General features: G+C 53.9%; 1 protein-coding gene across 1 annotated transcript in view; it reads right to left on the bottom strand.

Moving 5' to 3' along the window:
- Positions 1-15,552, bottom strand: part of DTX1 (deltex E3 ubiquitin ligase 1) — a 38,283-nt gene extending 22,731 nt beyond the window's left edge. The window contains exon 1 of the mRNA XM_004379059.1: positions 14,787-15,552. Coding sequence (XP_004379116.1) covers positions 14,787-15,045 — 259 coding nt within the window. The 5' untranslated portion in view covers positions 15,046-15,552. The remainder of the gene's footprint in view (positions 1-14,786) is intronic.
- Between the last annotated feature and the right edge of the window lie 8,065 nt (positions 15,553-23,617).

The following is a 23,617-nucleotide window of genomic DNA, read 5'->3' on the forward strand; positions in this document are numbered from 1 at the left end:
CCCAGAAGGTGTAACCCACTAGATGGAAGGGAAGGGACGCCTTATTTAACAACCTCCGTGTGCCAAGTTCTGAGCTGAGCAGGGAGGGTTAGGGGTGGGAGGTATGGAGTAAAATGGTTGAAACAACTAAAGAGTCTCACAGGCCTTGTGCAAATCCCAGCTTCAAGCATAGCTTTAGTGTCCTCATCTGTAAAATGGGACTATTAAAACCCACCCCACAGGATTACTGTAGGACAAATAAAATAATGCATGTCAAAGGTGCTCAGTAGAGCACTTGGCATATAGTAAGTGCTCAACGAATGTTAGCTGGGATGGCTGTTATTGCTACATACGTTATTACCTACACTCACCCCCATCACCCAAGGCCTTGTTCATTTGGTGAACTCCTATTCATCCATCAAAACCCTCCATATGCCCACCTCTTCCAGGAAGGTGGTTCTGTTGCTATAGCTGGTACCTGCAGCTTTTTACTGCGTGTTTATCCTTGCACTGTAATCAAATTAGGTATTTGTTTTTGTTCTTAATCTCCCTCACTGGTCAGTGACTTTCTGGAGGAGAGGGCTGGATCAGATCCATGTCTATATTTCCAGCACCAGGCACAGAGCCTGGCCCAAAGGAGGCACCTGCAACTGAAGTGGACAACCTGCTTGGCACATGTCAGGGCTCAGAGGGAGTGGGAAAGAGGAGGGGCTGGTCTGATGCAGAAAGAGTGGAGTCGAGCAGATGCAGCCCCACCAGAAGGCCAAACCACACCCACACTGGGTCCCTGGGGTGGGGGATTCCAAGGCAAGTGAGGAGCTGGTTCCAGAGGTCAGTACTGGCCAGCTCTCCTGCAAAGGATTCTGGGAGCTCCTCCCACCAGGTCAGGGCCAGCCAGCCCAGGCGTCCCGCTCTCCAGGGCTCTATTTACCAGGTATCGATTTTCCTGCCTGTTTACTAGTAGTTATTAAAGGCTATGTCTCTGGAGTCCTTTTGAAATGAAATTGGAACCTGGAGAGCTGGAATAATTAGGGCAGCTGCCGCCCTCCCTGCTGGGCCCTGCACCCCACAGCGCCCGCTACTGCCCGCCTGCCCATCATCCACCACTCAGGCCCACGCTGGCTGAGGACCAGGCTGAGGGGGGCCGGCTGGTTCCCTGGTGACCTGGCTGGGCTGCGATCTCGAGATTTCCAGACGAGCGGCGGGAGGGCTCCTTCTCCTCCCCAGTGGCCTTGGCCTAGATTTTCGGCCAGAACAATGGGTCTTTAAGATGGGCCTGGAGGTTCTGCAGCCTGGGAGGCATGGCTGGCCTTTCTCTTCGACCTACCCTGCTGTGTGTCCTTGGGCAGGCCACTCCCCTTCGTGGCCTCCAGGATGCCCAGCTGCGCCGGCCACGAGGCTCTGAGTCCCCACGGCCATAGGGACCCGTGTCCAGCACGCATGCTTTTCTGGGTCTGTTTTTGTGTGTCTGCTTTTTTTTTGATCCCTCCTTCAGTTTCCTAAGAATGTTTAGTTGAAAAATTCCAGTCTTGTTCCAGCTGAGCTGAGGGGAAAGGGGCTTTGGGCCAAATGTCAGCTGCAAGGTTGAAGGGCCCCCTGAGATCAGGCACGGGGGCGGCAGGGTGGCTGTAAGCAGAGACGCTCCGTGCCTGGGGCAGAGACAGGGAGGGGGTGTAGGGACACAGAGGGGGAGCGAGAGAGGCAGAGAGAGACAGGCTGGGGCAGCGAGGGAGGTAAGAGGGACCGGGAGACAGAGATAAACACGGAGAGGCACACCCAGAGACAGAGAGAGACACACCTAGACAATAGAGAGACTGTCAGAGAGAGGCCAAGATCAAAATGGGAATTACTGAGCAGCCACACAAGGAGAAAGGCCCTGAGCCGGGGTCAGGGAGACAGAGTGGGTTTGAGAGCATGGAGAAATGAAAGACTGAGGGGTTGTGGAGGGTCAGAACAAGCAACCAAGACCAAGAAACAGAGAAGAACAGAGAGGAGAGACAAGGGGGGCAGAAAACAGCAACAGTGATAACTACAGAGCTAACACTTACTGAGCACCTACTATGTGCCAGATGCTGTGCTCAGCACTTTTCCTTGCACTAACTCATTCTATCCTTACATCGTTCCTTCCAGGGAGGTATTAAGATTATTCCCATTTTACATGTCAGGAAACTGAGGCCCAGAGAGGTGAAATCTTGAGAGGATGAGAGCAGAGGGCTGGAAATGATGCTCCATCATGGAAGGTCCAGGTTGGACTGGTTCCAAAGGGCTCAGCTCAGCCAGGTGATAGCCCAGTTTAGGATGCCTCCAGGGATGGGGAATTCACTACCTCAGCTTCATCCTCAGTTGTTTAGCTGTGAGAGGTTCCTGCCCTGAGCACGTGGCTCACATCTGAGCCCCTTGCCTGAAGGTGGGGTGTGGATGTGTCTCAGCCCCTCAGGAAGCTGACTCCATGGAGGACGGGAAGGGCCCTGAGCCCCCCTGCCTGCCCCTCAGCCTCCAAAGGGCTCTTCCCTGGGTTGAACTGGGGTCCTGAGGCCTGTCCTGACCCAAGGCCCAGCAGGGAACCCCTCCCTCTGGGGGTGGCTGCCTGGAGGGAAGTGAGCTCAGCTCAGGGGCCCCCAGACCATGACAGGAAGGGGAGCCCCGGGGGAGGCAGTCACAGGACATCCTGTCAGGTGGGGCAGTCCCGCTGCAGGTTGCGGCCTGGTCAGACCCCAAGGTGGGGGCCTGTGTGGGGTGGGGGTTTGCTGAGTGTGAACAGAGTACCCACTGGGCACCAGGCCCCAGAGAGGGACCTTAGCGAATTCTCCACCAGCTGGTGAAGTAGTAACAATTGCTCACACCAGGAGAACACACTTGTGTGGCCCAGATCCATGCTAACTCATTTAACCCCCACAACAACCCTCTGAGGTAGGAACGCTATCACCCCACTGTAGAGGAGAAGAAAGGAGCCCTGGTGGCACAACAGTGAAGCGCTCAGCTTCTAACCGAAAGACTGGCAATTCAAACATACCAGCAGCTCTGCGGAAGAAAGACCTGGTGATCTGCTTCCATAAAGATTACAGCCTAGGAAACCCGATGGGGCAGTTCTACCCCGTCACACAGGGTCGCTATGAGTTGGAATCGACTCGATGGCACGCGACAAGAGAGGTAAGGAGACGGAGAAACGGCAGTTTAGGAGCACACCCGGGGTTATCCACAGGAAGTGACGGAGCCAGAAGCTAAACCCAGGCCACCTGGCTCTACCTGCGCTTTTACTGCTCTCATCTACTCTCTTGAGCCTGTGTTCCAGAGGCGGCAACTGAGGCACAGAGGTCACGTAGCAGGTAAGTGACCAGGCTGCTCTGTCACCTTCTGGAATAGCCACCCTTTCCCTTCACCTCCACCCACCACCCCAGCTGATTATCTGAATGGCTGACCAACTCCCTCTAGCAACAACCACAACAGCAATAACAATAATGGCTCTGGTTTATCAAGTGCTTTCGCTGCATGCCAGCTAAGGGCTTACGCGCATCATTTTCCAGTCCTCACAACAGCCCTAGGGGTGTACATTATTATTAGCACCATTTGACAGATGGGGAAGCTGGGGCTCCTTGAGAGGACATGGAAGTCCCCCTGGGGGCAGTGGCAGGGCAGGGATTTGAACTGCAGCCTGTGGACCCAGAGTGCCTACCCCCTCCCATCCTGCAATCAATAATCCCACAGTGTTCTGTTTCCTTCCAAACCCTCCCCAGGGACTCGTCAAGCTAAGCTGCGGCCCATTAGCGGTTTCTGCACGTTTATAGTTGGCCCAGGCTCCCCAGGGTGTGCTGGCAGCTGGGCCAGGGCGGTGGGGAGGGGAGGGGAATGGAGGAGACGGCCCCCAGCCCTGCCCTGAGATGGTGGAGGGGCTGCATGACCCTCACGTAGGCTACCACCTTGGAATTGGCCTTGAAGGGCTCTTTCCCTGGAGAGGCTACCAAGAGCTGGAGGCTGGCTGTGCATGCCTGATGGTTAGCACGGGGAGCTGGGGGCTTCCCGGGCACCCAGAATCCCACACGCTTGCACTTTCAGACTCCCTGACACAGAAGTGATTGCTGAGAGTGGGAAATGGAGGGGTGGGAACAGAGGGCAGACAGTCCTCCACCAATTAGACTCCTCTGTGGCCTTGGGAAAGCAGCTTGACCCCTCCCAGTTGCTCTTTTCTCATCTGTGAAACGGACATAATAGCAACAATAGCAAACACTCACAGAGGGCCTACTGTGTGCCAGGCACTGTTCTAACAACTCTATGGAGCAGGCACCATTATCATTGTCTTTTACAAATACTGAGGCACAGAGAGGCGAAGTAGCTTGCTCAAAGTCACACAGCTATAAAGTGGCAAAGCCAGGATTGAACCCAGCCAGGATTTGAACTTCTCCCCACTTCTATGCCAACAACCTGGTCCAAGTCAGAACTGCTCACTTGGACTATGGCATAACCTCCTTCCTGGTGTCCCAGCCTCCACTTTTTGCTTCCTGTAACACATTCTTCACAAGGCAGCCGGAGGGATCTTCCATATACTCAAATCTGACCATGCCACTCTCCTGCTCAACACCCATCAATAATAGCTCCATAGTGCCCTTAGGAATCAATCTAAGCTCCTTAGCCCGGCCCTCAAGGCCCATCACAAGCTGTCTGCACATACTTTAGCCACATCAAGCTTCTAGTTGTTCTTGGAACACATCATGCATGGTTAAGCCTCTGTGTACTTGCACATGCTGTTCCTTGTGCCTGGAATGTCCTTCCACCCACCCCATCCCATCTTTCTCGCTGCAGAGTTCCTAGCCAATCTTTCTGGCTCCAGTTAGTGAACTTAACTGAAAGCTATACATGACTAGGCCAAGGCTGAAACTTGTGGTGGATTTGGTTTGGTTTTGGTCTATACACAGTATTTACATTTAAAAAAAAAAAAAGTGATTAACATTTAAAAATTGGGGGGTGGATTCCCATAAAAGTTCCTGTTTCAAAAATCTCACAATGTCCGAAGACGTGACCACAGGGATTCCCACCCCTCCGTGGCAGTGATTAGCAGGAGCTGTCTAGGCTGCCCTGTTCATGCCTTCGACAAATATTTATTGAGCGCCTACTGTGTAATAGGCACCTGAAAACAAGAGTCAAAACCTCAGTCCTCCCAGCTGCTTCACACATTTCTACCAGCTACTCAGGCCCTGGAAAGCATCTGAATTTGCAACCTCTTTGTAGATGGGGAAACTGAGTCCAAGAGAGAGGAAGGGATTTGGCTAAGATCACCTAGCAAATTAGAGACAGATCTTGAATGCAGGCCCCCTGACTCCCAATTCTACAGTACCAGGTGACCAACGCCTTAGCATGAATGGGCCAGTGGTCCCTGCAGGGAACCTGGGGGAGGGCCATGCTGACCCCCACCTGGGGAGGGTGAGCTGACACCTGCCTGGGGAGGGTGATGCTGACCCCCACCTGGGGAGGGTGAGCTGACACCTGCCTGGGGAGGGCCATGCTGACCCCCAGCTGGGGAGGGTGAGCTGACCCCCGCCGGGGCAGGGCCATGCTGACCCCGACCTGGGGAGTGTGACGCTGACCCCTGCCTGGGGGAGGGCCACGCTGACCCCCACCTGGTGGAGGGTGAGCCGACCCCCACCTGGAGAGGGAGAGCTGACCCCCGCCTGTGGAGGGCAAGCGGACCCCTGCCTGGGGAGGGCCAGCAGACCCCCACCTGTGGAGGGCAATGCTGACCCCCGCCTGGCTAAAGGCGATGCTGACGCCACCTGGGGAGGGCGAGCTGACCCCCACCTGGGCAAAGCCCATGTGGGCCCCTCCCCCCTGGGCGAGGGCTCCTTAATGGTGCAGTTTCAGGTAAACTCTAGCTTCCCCTGGTGTGCTTTGCTCAGAGTCAGAGGGAGAGGGGACAAAGGCCAGCCTGTCACCAGGAGAAAACGTGGCTGTGCTGCGCTGCGGCTGCTGGCAGGGCTGTCCTGGCCGCCAGCACTGCCTCCTTTGATTGCCTGGTCCTTTGTTCTGCACTTCAGGGCACTCAGATCCACGGCCTGCTGCCAGGCTCCCTCCTGCACCCCGTCACCGCCTGCCACTACTGCCAGGGCAGGTGGAGGCAGTGGCCTGGAGTGACTCCAGCGGCCCATTGGAGGTGCCCAGAGAGGGAGAAGCACTTCTCGAGGGTGGCAGAGCAAGACGTAGCCACACAGGACCCGGTGGGGACTCAGTCTCAGCCTGGTAGCTCCTGGAGTCCCTGGGTCAGGAACAGCACCATGACCTGGGAACCTACCCAGTGCCTGGCCTTCGGCATTACCCAGTCTTCCCCATCTGAACAGAAGCGTCTCGAGGGCAGGAGTCTGTGCCTACTGTGTTCACCTAGGACAGTGCCCAGCACATAGTAGGAGTTCATTAAATTCCTTTTGAATAAATGAACGCATTAATACTGCCCACAGGCCCATGAGATGGGCACTGTTGCTGGGCCCATATTACAGGTGAGGAGACTGAGACTCAGGGAGGTAGTGTGGTTTGCCTGAAGTCACACTTCACCTTTTCCCCAGGATTCCCAGTGAGGTGCTGGGAAGGGAACTGTGACCCTGGCCCTCACCAACAGGCTTCCCAAGGCAGCCAGTCCCGGGTTTCGGGACCCACATCCTCAGCTGATGTCTCCAGGGGCAGATGGAGGTTAGTAGGGGGGTGTCTGTGCCAACTGGGAGGCTGGGCAGGCTCTTGAGGGGCAACTGTCCCGGGGCCACCACTGGGTTGATGCCAGAACCGGGAAGGCCCAGGAAGACGGGGAGATGATGGGGAGGGGAAGGCCTGGGAGGCCCCTGGGGGCCCTTTGTACCTAAAGAACTGCACCTAGGGTGGGAGTAGGGGACCTGACTGCCCCCTCGCCTGAATGGGCACCTCCACCAAGACTAGTTCTGCCCTACCACCTCCCCTCTCACCTCCCCATCCTGGGCCCTCCTCATCATTCTCCCATCACCCCTCTATCACCTCCCATGATCACCCCTACACTTCCCGCTTCACTCTGTTTTCTCCTTCACACCTCCTCCGTTACACCCCCCATCTTGTCCCTTCCCCCACTGACCCCCGTCGCCTCCCATCCCTCCCCCCATCCTGCCCTCATCAACTCCCTGTCCCCTCCCCCACCGCAGCTCTCCTCACCCTCCATCACCTCTCCAATCGATTGCCTCCTCCATCACAGCTCCCGTCACCTCCCCCATCTCTAGGTCAGACTCCACAGCTCCCTTGGAAAGGCAGGAGGCTGGGTGTTGGGAGAGAGCAGGAAGGGACAGGGAGGTGAGAAGGAGGGAGGCAGTGATGTGGTGCTGTCCAAGGTGCTGGGGCCCGCCAGGGGCCTGGCACCAGGAGAGCCTGGCAGGCACCCTGCCCACCCAGCAGCGCACCTGGATCTGAACCTCTGCCCCTCCTCTTCCTAGTCTGGGCAGGTGGCTCGACGCCCCTCCCTTGAGCCTCACCTTTATTATGTACACTATGGGTTGTTGCCTGCTGGCTGGCCGCTGGAAGGAGGCCCAGACAGAGTAAGGAGGGCCTGGGTGGGCCCCTGCCTGCTTGACGGCCCCAGCTCTGGCCTCCCACATCTGTGATTAATGAGACTGATCCTGCAGTGTGGCTCTGGATCCCTGGGGTCTGGCTGCTAAAGGGCAGCAGCTGGCACCTGCCAGCCCCCGATGGGCCTGAGATGCCTCCCTTAATCCCTCCTCGCCTCTCCTCTCCCCAAATGCAGGTCTCCCAGGGCCTGTCACAGCTTCCACTGCCACCAAGCCCAAGGTGTCCTCAGCCTTTGTCCTCCAAGCTCGTCCAGCCTCCACGCCTTGGGTCACCCCGCTGCCTCCACCTGGAAATGCTCCTCCCTCCGTCTGCTTATCCAGTCTCTCAGGGGACCCCCTTTTCAGGAAGCCATCCCTCTCAGAGCCCCCAACCACACACTATCTACATCACCAGGCCAGAGGTAACTTTTACCTCTCCTACGAGGCATTTAAATCTTCTTCCTACTTGAAAATGAGTGCTTACTATGTGCTGAGTAATGTTCTCCATGCCTTTACCTACATGATCTCATTTAATCCTCACAACAACCCTCTCAGGCAGGGACTATTCTTATCCCCATTTTACAGATGAGGAAACTGAGGCTCAGAGTGGTTAAAGGGTTTGCCTGTGGCCACACAGCCAGCAAGGGACCAGAGCTACGTCTGTTGGCCTCCTGAGCCAGAGGGTTCACTTCTCATAACATGTATTTACCTCTGTCCCCAAGAGACTCTGAAATCGACTTTAGCAGGGGCCTTGTCCATCTCTCTGAGTCCCCAGGGCCCCGGTACTGAGCAGGCACCAATGACTGTCAAATAAATGTGATGATGGATTTACGGTATCAAAAGAGGTTCCTGGAGCCAGACAAGCAACGAGAGGCCCAAAGAATGAGTCTGTAAAGGTAGAAACGTAGGCGGTGTGACAGGTGGCTGTGGGGAGACTCCCACGTATGGATTAGCTGGACTTGTCACCACCCCAAGATGAACCCCTCCCCACCCCATATGTCAGGCACAGCCCAGCACCAGGGGCCTCCCAGCCAGTCTGGGAGAGGGCCCCCAGGGCATTTCCTGTAACCACGGAGCTGGGCCCTGGAGGACTCCTAGGGTGGCACTGGCTGTCCCTACCTTGGTAGAGACCCTGACAACAGGCCCCAGCAGAGCACGAAAGGGAGGAGGGGGAAGGGGACTCTCAGCCAGGGCATTGAATGTCACCTTGCTCTCCATCCCTGAGGCCTGTCTGGGCTCTGGGAGCCTGGGTTCTCGTTCTATCTCAGGACTGATTGGCTGTGTGACCTTGGCCAAGTCACTTGCCCTCTCTGGGCCTCAGTCTCTCCATCTGCACAGTGACCCGCCCTAGGAGTCTAAATTCTGGAGGTGCTTTCCCTGGGGATCACCAGGGCTGCTCCTCCCCTCTGGGTGGCCCCACCAGTCTCTAATAGCCTACGAGTGGACACCCCCTAAGGGCAGGGACCAGGGCTGATAGGCGCCCAAGCTCAGGGACAGGATACAGGCTTGGCAGATGCTGAAACCAGCCACCACCTGTCACTCTAGCCCAACAGCTTGGGAGCACCAGACACAGCTGGCTACTAGCCTGTCCCCAGCCTGGCCTCCCCCAGCCTCAGCTGTTCCATCTGCAGAATGGGCAGAAGGCTGCCACAAGTCCTTCCAGCAGCAGAGGGAGAGGAGAACGGGAGAGACCAGGCAGAAAGATGCTTTTCCTGCCCCCAGCCCTGTGAGACTAGGGCGGAATCTGGGAATGCCGGGAGGTGGCTGAGTCAGGTGTCTGTCCAGCTGTGTGGACAGAAGGAAACTCGGGGTCTAGGGTGACGCCCTTGGAGGTGGAGGCTGCTGCCCCAATAGCAGGGGTTGGGAATGACCCCCCGAGAGGCTGTGGCCTCCCATAGGGGCAGAAAGCAATTCCCAAACCTTCCCTCTATGGTGGTGGGGGCCAGCCCCCTCACCGAAAGACCCTGATGGCTCCTAGGCCCAGCTCAGCCACCCACTCACTGCTGTGCCCGCCCGGTCAAGTCCCTTAGCCTTCACTTTCCCATCTGTGCAACTGTGAATTATCTGTAGTAGGGGCGGCTCAAGACAAAAGAAGATGAGGAAAGCTTTAGGGAGACAAAGCACGTGGCCCAGCCAGGATATCACCAATATCACAGCACAAATGCGTAGCTGAGAGAAGCCTACTTCTGGCTCTCCCCTCCAGCTCTCTGCCTGGGAGAGCACCATTAGTGCGCCTCGGCCACCATCACGTGGCCCAGGGGCACAGGGGTTCTCCATCCATGTAGGAGGGCTCCAGTTTCCATCCCAGGCCCTGGGCTTCTAACCTGCAGGCCTTCAAAGGGAAACTCACCCACTGCGGGGAGCAGTGAAAACGGCCCAGTGGGAGAGAGGCGAGGGGGCAACGGCTGTGCAAACAGTCACCCCCATGGGGCAGGGGGCCTCTCCCCTGTGGGCAGAGCCTGACACCTGGGCCTTCTTCCTGTGACTGCGTGAGAGGCATATAGATAGGGCATGTGTGTCAGCCAGTATATACACATGTGCATCTCAGTGCATGCCGCGAGGAGAGCGCCTCAGCACGTGTGTGCGTGTGTCTAGGCACACATCACGAGGCATGTATTGCAGTATATACATGTTGAGTGTGTCTTGGTAGATTAAGAACATGTTACAGCAGGGATTGGTGAATTACAACCTATGCGCCAAATCCATTCACTGCTTGTTTTTGTACAGCCCATGAGCTAAGAACGGTTGTTACATTTTTAAATGGTTGGGGAAAAAAATAAGAGTATTTCATGACACATAAAAATTATATGAAATTCAAATTTCAGTGTCCAAAACTCATTTTACTGGAACACAGCTACACTCATTTGTTATGTATTGTCTACAGTCACAGAGTAGCTGCAATAGACATGGTATGGCCTCAAGGCCTAAAATATTTACCATCTGGCCTTATGAGGGAGCCCTGGTGGCACAGTGGTTAAGAGCTACGGCCGCTAACCAAAAGGTCAGCAGCTCGAATCCACCAGCTGCTCCTTGGCAACCCTATGGGGCAGTTCTACTCTGTCCTATAGGGTCACTATGAGTCGGAATCGACTCAACAGCAACAGGTTTTGGCCCTATGAGAAAAACTCTGCTGGCTCTTGTATTAGACCACTAGCAAAACTGGTGGGACACACTCCAACCTCCCACAAAAATTAAAGTTCAGTTCAATTAACTTATCAAGAATTTTACAATTAGAAAATCTAGATAGATGCTGTGTTCATTTCAGCACATACATGCAAGTTTTGTGTTTTACAACTTTATATTGTTTTTTAAGTGTGTTAGGACCTCTAAAGGTCTGAATTCCACTCCACTCATTTACAATCTGCAGGGTTTAGCACATGCTGGGCATGTAGTGAGTGATTAGTCAATGCTTGGAGATAAAATAGGCTCAGTTCTCTCCATCAACCCAACACCCCTGCTAGTGAAACGATGCTCTCGCCCATTTCATAGATGTGAAAACTGAGACCTGGAGAGGTGAGGACACCTGCCCAAGGTCCAACAGCCAGTCAGTGGCAGAGGGGTGTCTGGAACTCAGGTCTCCCACCTCCTGATCCAGGCTCTCTCCTGGACCATTAACAATGAGGACAAGATGTCCTCTCTTAGGATATATATATATTTTTGCTCCCAGTTGGAACAGGGTGCGGGGGGGGGACAAATTATAACATATGCGGTGGGGAGGCATCTTGCCCCTCCCTCCAGGGGATTTCCAGGCATCCTAGGTCCCTGCCAGCCCTAATAGGTTTCCTTAACTGGGGGGGTCTTGGCAGGTGCCCAGGAGCCCAGTGAGGGATGAGTGTTTTTCCCTTTTCCGGCAAACAGGGGACAGGTGTGGAGTGAACCGCTCTGGGGGGGTGGGGGGAAGTGACCAAAGCTAAACTGGGGGATCCAGAGAGGTTGAACCATAAAAGGCTGCCACTGCTGAAGGGGGAAAGAAGAGAGTTTGGGAGTCTGGGGAGCCAGGAACCGCGGTGGGGGTGCTGCATATAGAAAAAAACCAAACCTGTCGCCATCAAGTCAATTCTGACTCAAAGTGACCCTACAGGACAGGGTAGAACTGCCCCATGGGATTTCCAAGGAGCGCCTGGTGGATTCGAACTGCTGACCTTTTGGTTAACAGCCGAACGCTTAACTACTATGCCACCAAGGGGCCCTGAAAGGGGGCGGCAATCAAAGGCAAAGTCACCAACTTGGCAGCCTCAGGAGGGGCTATCCCTGCTTCCAACAGTTTAACAGTTGCCACTGAGTTGATTCTGATTCATGGCAACCCATCTGTGTCAGAGTAGAACTGTGCTCCACAGGGTTTTCAATGGCTGATTTTTCGGAAGTGGGTTGCCAGGCCTTTCTTCTGAGGTGCCTCCGGGTGGACTCAAACCTCCAACATTTTGGTTAGCAGTTGAGCATGGTAACTGTTTGCACCACCTAGCGACTCATTTCCCCCTAAACCCAGGCCCTGAAACATCCCTACACCTCAGCATTAGCTGTGAACCTGCAGAATGCCAAACCTCTGAGCCAAGGAGAAAACCCACCTCCTTCTGCTATCAGGGAGTCCCTGAGGAGTACAAATGGTTATCACACTTGGCTGGTAGCAAAAGGTTAGAGGTTTGAGTCCACCCAGAAGTACCTCAGAAGAAAGGCCTGGCGACCTACTTCTGAACAATCGGCCATTGAAAACCCTATGGAGCACAGTTCTACTCTGATACACATGGGGTGGCCACAAGTCAGAGTAGACTTGATGGCCACTGGTTTTGGTCTGCTATCAGACTTCTGCCCTCCGCTAGAGAAGTGTCTGGAATAAGCCAGGGGGGATGAAGCAGGGGATGCCCAGGCCTCTCACTTCTCCATCAGGGCCTCAGAAGCTGCTCTGGGAGAAAGGATGGGCTCAAGCACTCAGCGGTGACTTCGCCTACTCCCAGGATGAAATTAAAAGTCTTCTGCACGGCTGTCCAGGCTGTATGTCTGGTCTCTGCTCTAACCGCATCTTGCACAATCTTCCCCTCGTTCTCTGCACTGCAACCACAATGGCCTTGAATACACTCTGAACCAGCCCACCTCAGGGCCTTTGCACAGGCTGTTTCCCCTGCCTGGAACACTACCCCCTCACTCTCATTCTTCTGATCTCTGTTCAAACATCACTTCCTCAGATTAGCCTTCCCTGACCACTCCAACCCAGGTTTGTTTCATGCTATCAGAGCTGCTGTAAGTCTTCTTTGAGGGCACTCTACAGCGGGTTATGTGTATGATTATGTGCCTGTCTCCCTGATACACTGGGACCTCCTTGGGGCCAAGGACTCTTGTCTGTCTTGCTCCCTGCTATGCCCCAGTGCTTAGCACAGGGCCTGTCACTGAGCAGAAGCTCAATAAATGATTGAAGGAATGCATGAATGATGGGTACCATCAGGGTCTGAAGTCAGTCCCCGGAGTTATGGAGACAAGGATGGACTGACATGCAACAGCAATAAACCATTGGTTATTCATTTACCTGTTTCCAGACCTGGTGACCACCTGTAGGTACCAAGCCACATTCTAGAGCAGTGCTGTCCAAAAGATTTTGCTGCAATGATGGAAATATTGCACTGTCCAATATGGTAGCCACGACACACATGTGGTTACTGAGCACTAGAAATGTGTCTAGTGGGACTGAAGAACCGAGTTTTTAGTTTCGTTTAATTTCAATTAACCTAAATTTCAGTAGCCACATGTGGTTAGTTGCTACCATAGTGGACAGTACAGCCCTAGACAGAAGAAAAGCCACAACCGTCCTACTGTCCCCGAGGCTGTTAATGCACTTCTTGGTCTTTGGGGTCACACACGCCCAGGCTTCTTTGGCAGCTTCATGAGGCAGGATCTCAGGAGTTCACCATTCTTTACTGCCAGCAAGCTTGTCACAGAGACTGGGCACCAACTACTCAGGAAGATCTCCACAGTGATGGCAAATCTTGAATAAAACTTCAGAATGAAAATGCTGAGAGTAGGACCTCATCTTTTTTTATCACCTGTCACCACCAACACTATCAACACCACCATAGTGTCCCTGATACACTCACCGACACCTCCAAGCAATGACCACATCAGCACTACCACCCACTCCACACAAGCACCAAAACTGCCACCAACACCATTCTCTCCATCATCACACCACCCCCAATCCTACACTCAATACAGTCACCAACACCACAACCCACCGACGCCGCAATCAACACAACCCCCAACACTGTCGCTACCACCCGATGCCACCGCTGACGCCACCATCCGTACCACCACTGACATCACTACTGATACAGCCATCGTCGTTCTCCATCACCATCACCACCATCACACCACCACGACCGCCACTGACATCATCACCAACACAACCACGACCAGCTCCTCTGTCATTACCACCCCACCACCTCCATCAAACCACTAATACCCCCCACCTGGACATCATTACCACCACCATCACAACCACCCCTACACCACCACCACTTGGAGCCAGTATAGGATACCAACTAAAAGCTTTGGCTCTGGAATTCAACTGCCTGGGTTTAAATCCCAGCTGAGTTTAACTCATTCAACTTCTGCAAGACTCAATTTTTCATCTGTAAAATGGGGCTAAGAATGATAATACAATAATAAGACCTAAACCTAAAGCCGTTGCTGTCAAGTCAATTCCAACTTATAGTGACTCTATAGGACAGAGTAGAACTGCCCCATAGTGTTTCCCAGGAGCGGCTGGTGGAGTCGAACTGCCAACCTTTTGGTTAGCAGCCAAGCTCTTAACCAGTGTGCCACCAGGGCTCCAATAAGACCTACTGCCTGCAACTGCTGAAAAAATCAAATAAGAAGATGCCTGTACACTGCTTAAACTACAGTAATTTAGTACTGCCTTCTAGGTTCTGTGCTTAGCGAGCACAGCTGTATTTAGTCCTCACACAGCTGCGAGAGATAGTGATCGCATCCACTCATTTTGCAGATGAGAAAATTGAGGCTCAGAGACATAACACACTGGCCCAGGCCCCACAGCTAATATAGAATGCTGGACTGGAATCTGAGTCTTAAACCGGACTAGGCTAGACTGTCCCCTTTTTTGGGGAGTGGCTGGGTCAGCAGATTGGCCTTTCTGCAGTTCCAGGCTCCATCCTCAGAGATGCTGGGGGGATTTCAGCACCCTACCGTGAAAGGTGGTGGTGTCTGTGTCTCCACCCAGCCCGGAGGGTGACGTGGGTGGGTAGAGGGTCTGCTCACCTGTGTCTTGGCGAAATTGGTGCATGGACTGCAGGTCGATGATGTAGGGCACCAGCTGAGCGTCCACCTGCCCCAGGACCACGGAGCCGCGGGCGTCCTCCTTGAGCACATTCTCAATGTGGTGGCACACTGTAGCCGTGTAGGGCCGCCAGCGGCTGTGCTCATTCAGCCACTCCCATACCACCACCCGGGCCACGTTCTGCGGCGGGAAGCCCAGCCCGTTCACGGGCACCATCACACCCTGGCCTGGCCGAGACATGGCCGCCGTGGCTTCAGGGGCCAGGTCCCCACTGTTGCTCAGCCCAGCTCCTCCTGGACCTGCGGACAGGCAGGGAACGTCCTCTCTCCCCAGGGGCACAGCAAGGGCTGTCTGGCCTCCTTTCTAAGTCCGGGTCCTCTCTGGGGCCTAGAGGCCTCAGGGAAGGAGTGTGGGGTGGTGTTCCAGGCTCCAAGGACCCACTTCCACTCAGAGCTGTCTCAGTTCAAGGGTGCTGCTCTGGAAAGCAAATGTCTTCCTTACAGTCGGGGTGGGGGGACGTTGTTCTAAATTCCTTGGTCCCGTCGGCTCAGGTAAGAGAGTGAGGCCGCCCTTACTCTAGATGCAGCCTCTTCTCTGCCGCTGTCTGCTCATTTTTCCAGCCGCTCAGGGCCTGTCACCCAGGAGGCCCCGGCCCCAGCCTGCTGCTCGCTGCTGTGGCGCCCAGCCAGCCCTCTGCGCTCCCAACTGCGTCCCAGACCCTGCGCTGGCTCCAGCGGGGCTGCTCGCCGTGCCTGGGTCCGCCCCCCGACGGCTCCTGCAGAAGGGGATGTCTCTGCACCCCTGTCCCCTCTCCACGGCGTCCTGGAAGGCCTGGGTGGCCGCAGAACGCACGGGGGTGGGGAGGCGCAGCGCACCCCCGGCCCACGGGCCTGGGTTGCAGCTCCCGACTTGGGCTGGGGGCCGAGGGGGGCGGGGGCCCGTGGGCACGCCCCACCCCACTCGTGCTCGAGACCTGCCGAGACAAGAAGGGGAGAGGGCCCTTTAAGAGGAGAGCGCAGCACCCCCTCCCCCCTTCCCGGGAGAACGCACGGCTGAGAACAATGGGGAACGGATGGGGGGACAGTGGGGGGGGGGCTTCAGGGGGTCGCCCTGCCCGCGTTTCCTTGGGCCAGGGGCGCGGTTTTCTGAGGTGCCCGCCGGCGGCGCCCCCTCCCCAGCTCCGCGCGCTCCCCTCCCCCGGGCCCCCGCCCAGCCCGGGGGTGCAGGGTGCGGCGATGGGCGGCGCTGCAGGCGCGGCCCAGGGCCCCTCGGGGGTCGCGACACGGAGGGGGTGACGCCGCGAGGTGCGGCGTCTGCTGCCTCCCGCTTTGAGGGTGACAGCTCCCTTCCCCAGCCCAGCCCTCCCCAAACGGCGCGGGCCCTACAGGAGCCGGGGGTGGGGTCCCCGCGCGCCCCACGCTCTCACCGCCTCTCCTCTGCTCAGCCTCCCTCTTGGCTGGCGCCTCAGCCCTGCTGCCTCCCGGGCTCCCCCCGAGCGGGAGGGAGCCGCGGTCCTGCCTCTGCGCCCTGGCCCTACCAGGCCCCGCTGCCGCCGCGCGCCGACAGACTGCCCCACCGACCGACGGACGCAGGAGCAGGCAGCCGGACGCCGGGATCCCGCGGGTGGAAGGTGGTGGCTGCCGCGCTCGGGGGAGGGGCAGGGGCGGGGGCGGAGGAGGAGGAAGGGGAGGAGACACATCGCGCCCCGAGCGCCGCTGTCGCTGACAGCTAGTCCCGGGGCCCTAAATCCTGGGCTAGGCCCACTGGGGCCCCAAGCCTGGCGCGCTGCAGAGTGGGGTGTAGATGGGTCACCTGCTAGAATCTTAGTCATCTGTGCATTTCTGTCACTTAGTCCGGGACTAGGCATACAGTAGGTGCTCAATAAATGCTTGAATAAATGAATAAGAGCCAGAGGCTGGCTAAAGAAAGATCTTAACGCCTTCTGGCATCGCTTCCTTTTTCCTCCCAGTATTCTAGGGGGCGGGAGGCGCTGGCAAGGCCCATTTCAGAGCCAAATGAGATCAGGGAATCTAAAGTGTACAGATGGGGAGGCGGAGGCCCAGAGAGGGTAAGAGACAGGCCCAGGGTCACACAGCAGCTTAGAGCAGTGCCCAGAGGTGAACCCACATTTAATTCTCTAACAGTACCGAGTTAGCAAGCCTGGGGCCCACTTCCCCAAAGCACCTACCTGACTGGGTAGTGGGATGGGGACAGCATGCTGCCTCTCAGCCAGGGGGGACGCAGGCAGGGAGGCAGAGGCCTTGGAAGAAAGTCTCCAAACTATTAGAAATAAGGTCCCAAAAGGCAGGCTCACTTCCATCTTGTTCACAGCTGTATCCTCCAGTGCCTGCAAACAATAGGTGCTCAATAAATGATAGGTGAGCATTGGCTAGATGGAAGGGGAGGGAGATGGTGGCAGCAGAGTTAATGGGATGGCCCGTCCCTCCCACCGCAGCTTGGCTGGATGCAGCTGAGGACACACATCAACTGGGAGGGGGTGGACCACCCGGGGCCTGTGGGTGTTTAGATTAGGGAAGATGAAGGATGCGTCCGGGAACTCCAGCCTGGGCGGCCGATGGGGATCAGCAGTCTGTTTGGGAGCCTGTCTGGAGCGGCCCACGCTCCCCTGCCTCCCCAGGGCAGATGGTGATAAACTAGAAGAGGTCAGGGGCAGGTTGCTCAGGGGCCCTTTCCCAGAACCCAAGTGCCTTGGCCAGCTGGAGTGGCCTCCCTTCCCCAGGCTCCTGCTCTGTGCTGCAGGACAGCCCAGTGCCTGATGGGCTTTTCCAGAATAGCACAGCGATTCTGCTTGCTTGTGCTTGCAGCAGACCACAGAGAGAGAGTCCGTCTGAGGGCAGGGCCAGGTCTGCTGTTATAACAGCCTCATGGTGCTCTGGAATTGTAGCCTAGGGCCCAGCGATGGCTTTCAGCAGATTCTCAAAGGAGGTTGGAACCCAAGAGGTTCAGAGTCGATGCTTGACAACCTTATGTTACAGAAGGGGACCTGGGGACCCCAAGGTGGGGGACAGACTGGCTCAAGATCATTAGGGATTTAGCAGCACATTGGAAAGACGAACCCAAGTCTCCTGACTTCCTGTCTAATGCTGTTCAAGGCCTGACTGAATGTCACCTCCTCCAGGAAGCCTTCCCTGAATTTACCCCATCTTCCTCTGTGCTTCTTTGCCCATACCTTGATCTGACACCCGTATCACAATTAGCCATTTAAATTAAACCTGCCCCTGCTAGGGTGAGACATCCATGAGATCAGGGGCTGTGTCTTACTCATCTTTATGTGATTTGGCTGGTGCTCATTACATAATGGTTATCATTTATTGAGTCTGTTATGTGCCAGGCACTTACATGTTGTTGTTAGTTGCTGTCGAGTCGGCTCCAACTCATGGCGACCCACGTACAACAGAATGAAACACTGCCCAATCCTGCACTGTCTCCATCATCGTTGAGTATGCTCAAGTCCATTGTTACAGCCACTGTGTATTTTGAGTGCCTTCCAATCTAAGGTGCTCAACTTCCAGCACTATATTGCCTTTGCTATGTTAATGAGGCAGGATTAGTGTAGGGTGTATCTTGAGTCAATCTCTTTTGAGATATAAAACAGATTAAACAAGTGAGCAGAGCAGAGATGGGGTAAGATAGATACCAAGACACACGGAGATCTCCAAGGAACCAAAAAGCAGAAGCTGAAGAGACAAAGACCTTCCTCCAGAGCCGAATGAGAGAGAAAACCTTCCCCTAGAGCCAGTGCTCTGAATTCGGACTTCTAGCCTCCTGTTTTTGTCGCTGTTAGGTGCCATCGAGTCGGTTCCGACTCACAGAGACCCTATGTATAACAGGAGGAAACCCTGCCCGGTCCTGCGCCATCCTTACAACTGTTGTTATGCTTGAGCCCAATGTTGCAGCCACTGTGTCAATCTATCTCGTTGAGGGTCTTCCTCTTTTTTGCTGAACCTCTACTTTACCAAGCATGATGTCCTTCTCCAGGGACTGGTCCGCTGAAACCTGCCCACCATGGGTGACCCTGCTAGTATTTGAAATATCAGTGGCATAGCTTCAAGCCTCACAGCAACATGTCAACCCCTACAGTATGACAAACTGACAGATAAGTGGTGGTCTAGCCTCCTAAATGATGAGAAAATCAATTTCTGTTTGTTAAAGCCACCCACTTGTGGTATTTCTGTTATAGCAGCACTAGATGACTATGACAGGGTGTCTGCGGAAGACGAGTGGTTTGCCCGGGTTCCCACAGGGAGTAAGTGGGATTTGAACCTCAAACCATCTCTCATGGCATCATGCTGTCTGTGTTTGCTGAGCGACTAACGAATGGCTTTCAGCTGAAGATCTGGTGCTAATGTGGCCCTTACTGGCCCCCGTCAACTGGACCAGTCAGCCAAGTGGTCTGTAGAACATCTTACAGTCCAAAGCCCTGGTCTGGGCATCCTGGGAGAAAGGAATTCCAAGGAAGTGGAAGATTTACTTGGTCTTTAAAGAGCCATAGTCCACTGGGAGGATGGCGCAGACATTAATGGAAAAACCAAGAGAACAAAAGCAATCAATCATGAACTCATTTTTCATTCTCCCATCCATCATCCATCCATCCACTCATCCATCTATGCACCATTAATCTATACATTCATTCATGTGAGTACTCTTCCTTCCTTCCTTCTTATTTCCTTCCTTCCCGCCGCCTTCCTTTCTTTTTTCTTATCCGTCTAACTATCCATCCATGTATACATACATACGTCCCAAAAGTACTGGAGCTCTCCTATGTGCCAGGCACGGGGCTGTGTGCTGAGATTCAGAGATAATCAAAGCGGTAGGTTCCTGCCCTTTGGGCTCTCCAAGTACAGTGGGAGAGTCAGACATGAATCAAAGAATCGCACAGAGTATGATTACAAACTTTTGCAAAAGCCTTGAAGAAAACCTTCAGGATAATAAGGGGCCCTATTAGACTATAAGACCGAAGAAGAATTGAGGCCTTTGAATGTTGGTGTTGGTGAAAAATATTGAACACATCATGGACTGCCAGAAGAACGAACACATCTGTCTTGGAAGAAGAACAACCGGAATGCTCCTTAAAAGCAAGGATGGTGAGACTGCGTCTCATGTACTTTGGACATGTTATCAGCAGGGACCAGTCCCTGGAGAAGGACATCAGGCTTGGTAGAGGGTCAATGAAAAAGAGGAAGACCCTCAATGAGATGGATTGACACAGTGGCTGCAACAATGGGGTCAAACATATTCATGATTGTGAGGATGGTGCAGGACCGGGCAGGGATGTGCAAAGGCCCTGAGGTAGGAAAGAGCTTGATGTGTTAGAGGAATAAAGAGGAGGCTGGAGTGGCCACTGAGAACTGAGCAGGAGTGAGTGTGGGGCAAGATGAGATGGGCAGGGCCACCATGCAGGGCTTTGTGAGTCCGAGTATAGGTTTGGGATTTTATCCTAAGAGCCATGGGGATTTACTGAAGGGGATTTGAAGTGTTTGAAAGAATCTGAAAGTAGCTAATCTTTATTGAGCATATACTATATGCTTGTCCCTAGGTGTTAAAAACTGTTAACGATCTTGGCTGCTAACGGAAAGGTTGGAGGTTCTAGTCCACCTAAAGGCACCTTGGAAGAAAGGCCTGGAGATCTACTTCTAAAAAATCAGCCAGTGAAAACCCTGTGGAGTACAGTTCTACTCTGAGACACATGGGATCACCATGAATCTCAATCAACTCAAGGCAACTGCTGTTTCATTTTGTTTTGTTTTTTTTTCCTTTATGCCCAGCCCTGACCTAGGTACAGTAGGGTCTGGAGGGGAAAGAGTGCCCTGGTGGTGCAAGTGGTTAAGCATTTGGCTGCTAACCAAAAGGTTGGCAGTTCGAATCCACCAGCCACTCCTTAGAAACTCTATGAGGCAGTTTTACTCTGTCCAATAGGGTCGCTACGAGTTGGAATCAACTTGACAGCAATGGGTTTGGTTTTTTGCCAGAGGGTTTGGAAGGGGAAGAGGAGATGTGAGGACTGGCCTTTGGGGACACAGAACAAGATGAGTGAACTTGAAGACCATCCCAGGGGTCTTGTACAATTGGGGTACATGCCCTGGGAGGCAGATGCCACCCCAGCCCCCAGCCCCGCAGAGAAAAGTGAGTTAAGTCCTTTCTGAGCTTCTCTCCAGCCCCCTGCATTCTGGTGCTCGGCCCAACTGTGACCTTCTCTTCAGCAGCTGAGAAAAAGCATTTACATGGAAAACAGGAAACTGCCCAAGAGAGAAGGGCTCTTTGGGTGTCTTGGGGGACTGAAACGGGGCCCCCGGAACTCAGAGCTTTCTGCTGAAAATGGGGGACCTCTTCCGGGGAGGGGTAGGGAGTGGCAAAAAGTCTTTGACTGCCAACTGAGAACAGTCATAGCCCACAGCTGGTCCTCGTCAGCTTGCAGGGTTTGCAGGCACAGCAGCAGCCAGTCAGGCCCCAGTGCTGGTGGCCGTGTGTCTGGTCACGGTCGCTGAGAGCAACATTTCTCCACCGCCAGGCCCAGGGCTGGGCCAGGCTGCTGTGGCAGAATCTTGTTGACCGCAGATTCCTGGGACTCATCCCTAAAATCTAGATGCAGTGGGACTCGAGTGGGGTCTAGGCATCTATGGGGGAGATGCCCCTGACTGCATGTGAGAATCCCCAGGGGGTGTTTCAAGAATACACATGCGCAAGCCCCACCCTCTGAAATTCTGGTGTCATTGGCTGAGGAGGTCGAGGCATCAATAGTATTTAGCCAATAGGTTCTTTCTCTGGATTTAGGGGATGGAGACGCAGAGAGGGTTGAATCAGTCCATCTCCAGTTAGTTGAAAGCACTCAGGGCCCCGTTTGGGCCATTCTCTTACGCATTCAATCAGAAAATGTTTATTGAGCACTTACTATGTGCCAGATACTGTTCTCAGCACTGGGGATACAGCAGTGAACAAAACAGACAAAAATCTCTGCCCTCCTGGTGCTGACATGCTAGTAGAGTGGGAAACAAATAAGTAAAATACGTAGTGTATCATAAAATGTACGTGCTGCAGAGAAAATTAAAAGCTTATTAGACATTGCTGGTGGGGATGTGAATTAGTGCAGCCATCTTGGAAACGAGTTTGGCTTTATCTCCTCAAGCTGAGCACATACGTGCCTATGACCCAGCAATTCTGCTCCAAAGTGTATCAGTATACACGCTGGAGAAATTCTTGTCCAACTATAACATGTACTCACATACAGGAATGTTCACAGTGACCAAAACTGGGAAACAACCCAAATGGCAGGGGAGCAGATGAATAAACTATGGTTTATTCCCACAGTGGAATATTACACAGCAGGCAAAATGAAAAAACTATAACCACACACAGGAGCCCTGGCGGGGCAGTGGTTAAGATCTCAGCTGCTAACCAAAAGGTTGGCAGTTCGAATCCACCACCTGCTCATTGGAAACCTTACAGGGCAGTTCTACTCTGTCCTATTGCATTGCTATGAGTCAGAATCGACTTGATGGCAACAGTTTTTTTCTTTTTTATAGTCACACACAGCATTATGGATGACTCTCTGAAATAGTCAATGAAAAATTTGCCATTATATAAACACGATACCCTTTTTATAAAGCTAAAGTCAATCAAAAAATTATATCTATGTATCTGCCTATGTATGTTTGTACATATGTATGTGTGTATCCATCTATCTATGGGTCCCGGTGGTGCAAACAGTTGACTTGCTAAGCTGCTAACTGAAAGATTGGTGGTTCGAGTCCACCCAGGGGATCCTGGGGAGAAAGGCCTGGTGATCTACTTCTGAAAAATCAGCCATTGAAAACCCTGTGGAGCACAGTTCTATTTGGACACACATGGGGTTGCCATTGAGTCCATTTTTTAAAATCTATCCGTATAAGCACACATAATGCACGCATATACATGCGCCAAACTAAACCAAACCCGATGCCGTGGAGTCAATTCCGACTCATAGCGACCCTATAGGACAGAGTAGAACTGCCCCATAGGGTTTCCAAGGAGTGCCTGGTGGATTCGAACTGCCGACCTTTTGTTTAGCAGCCGTAGCTCTTAACTACTACAACACCAGGGTTTCCATATACACGCACATGCATATGTAATAATAAACTGTATAAAAAGGATGTGAGGCAGGTGAGTCCTTATCACCTCTCCCTCCTTCCCCAGCTCCTGAACAATCTAGGAGGCTTGCGGGCAGCTAAGTGAAGTGGGGTGCCGGATCCTAGGAACCCCTGCGCCTCCAGCACAAAGGGAAGGGACTCAGAAAGAACGGGGCTTAGAATTCGAATGACGTGAGATGTGCCCAGAGCGCAGTGCAGCCCAGGGAGGGGAAGGGGGGTGGGTTACGCAGAGCTGATCCATCAGGGGATATGGGGTGGGGGAGCCCTAACTCTTCCAGACCCTGGTGCTTTTTTTTCCTCTAGAAGTCGCCCGCCTACTTCTAACAGGGACTGTAGAAATGACACGGGAGTGGGTGCATAGCGCCTCCTGGTGGCCTCTATTTTAGGCCATTGTTTCTTAAGAATGCCAGAGGGATAGCCAAGTAACTTACTCAATTTCCCAAAAATGAAATAAGGGAGGGAGTATTGCTTCAATAAAACATCACCACCATGACGCCTCTGACTGTACGCGATGCTGTATAACTTGCAGAGGACCTCATGAAGAGGGATAGTTTTGAGTACAGAAGGCTTATGACTATCTGCAGGAGCCCTGGTGGCGCAGTGGTTAAGCGCTCGGCTGCTAACTGAAAGGTCGGCGGTTTGAACCTACCAGCTGCTCTGCGGGAGAA

Source organism: Trichechus manatus, unplaced genomic scaffold (assembly GCF_000243295.1).
Source record: "Trichechus manatus latirostris isolate Lorelei unplaced genomic scaffold, TriManLat1.0 scaffold00061, whole genome shotgun sequence".
In the NCBI taxonomy this organism is placed as follows: domain Eukaryota; kingdom Metazoa; phylum Chordata; class Mammalia; order Sirenia; family Trichechidae; genus Trichechus; species Trichechus manatus.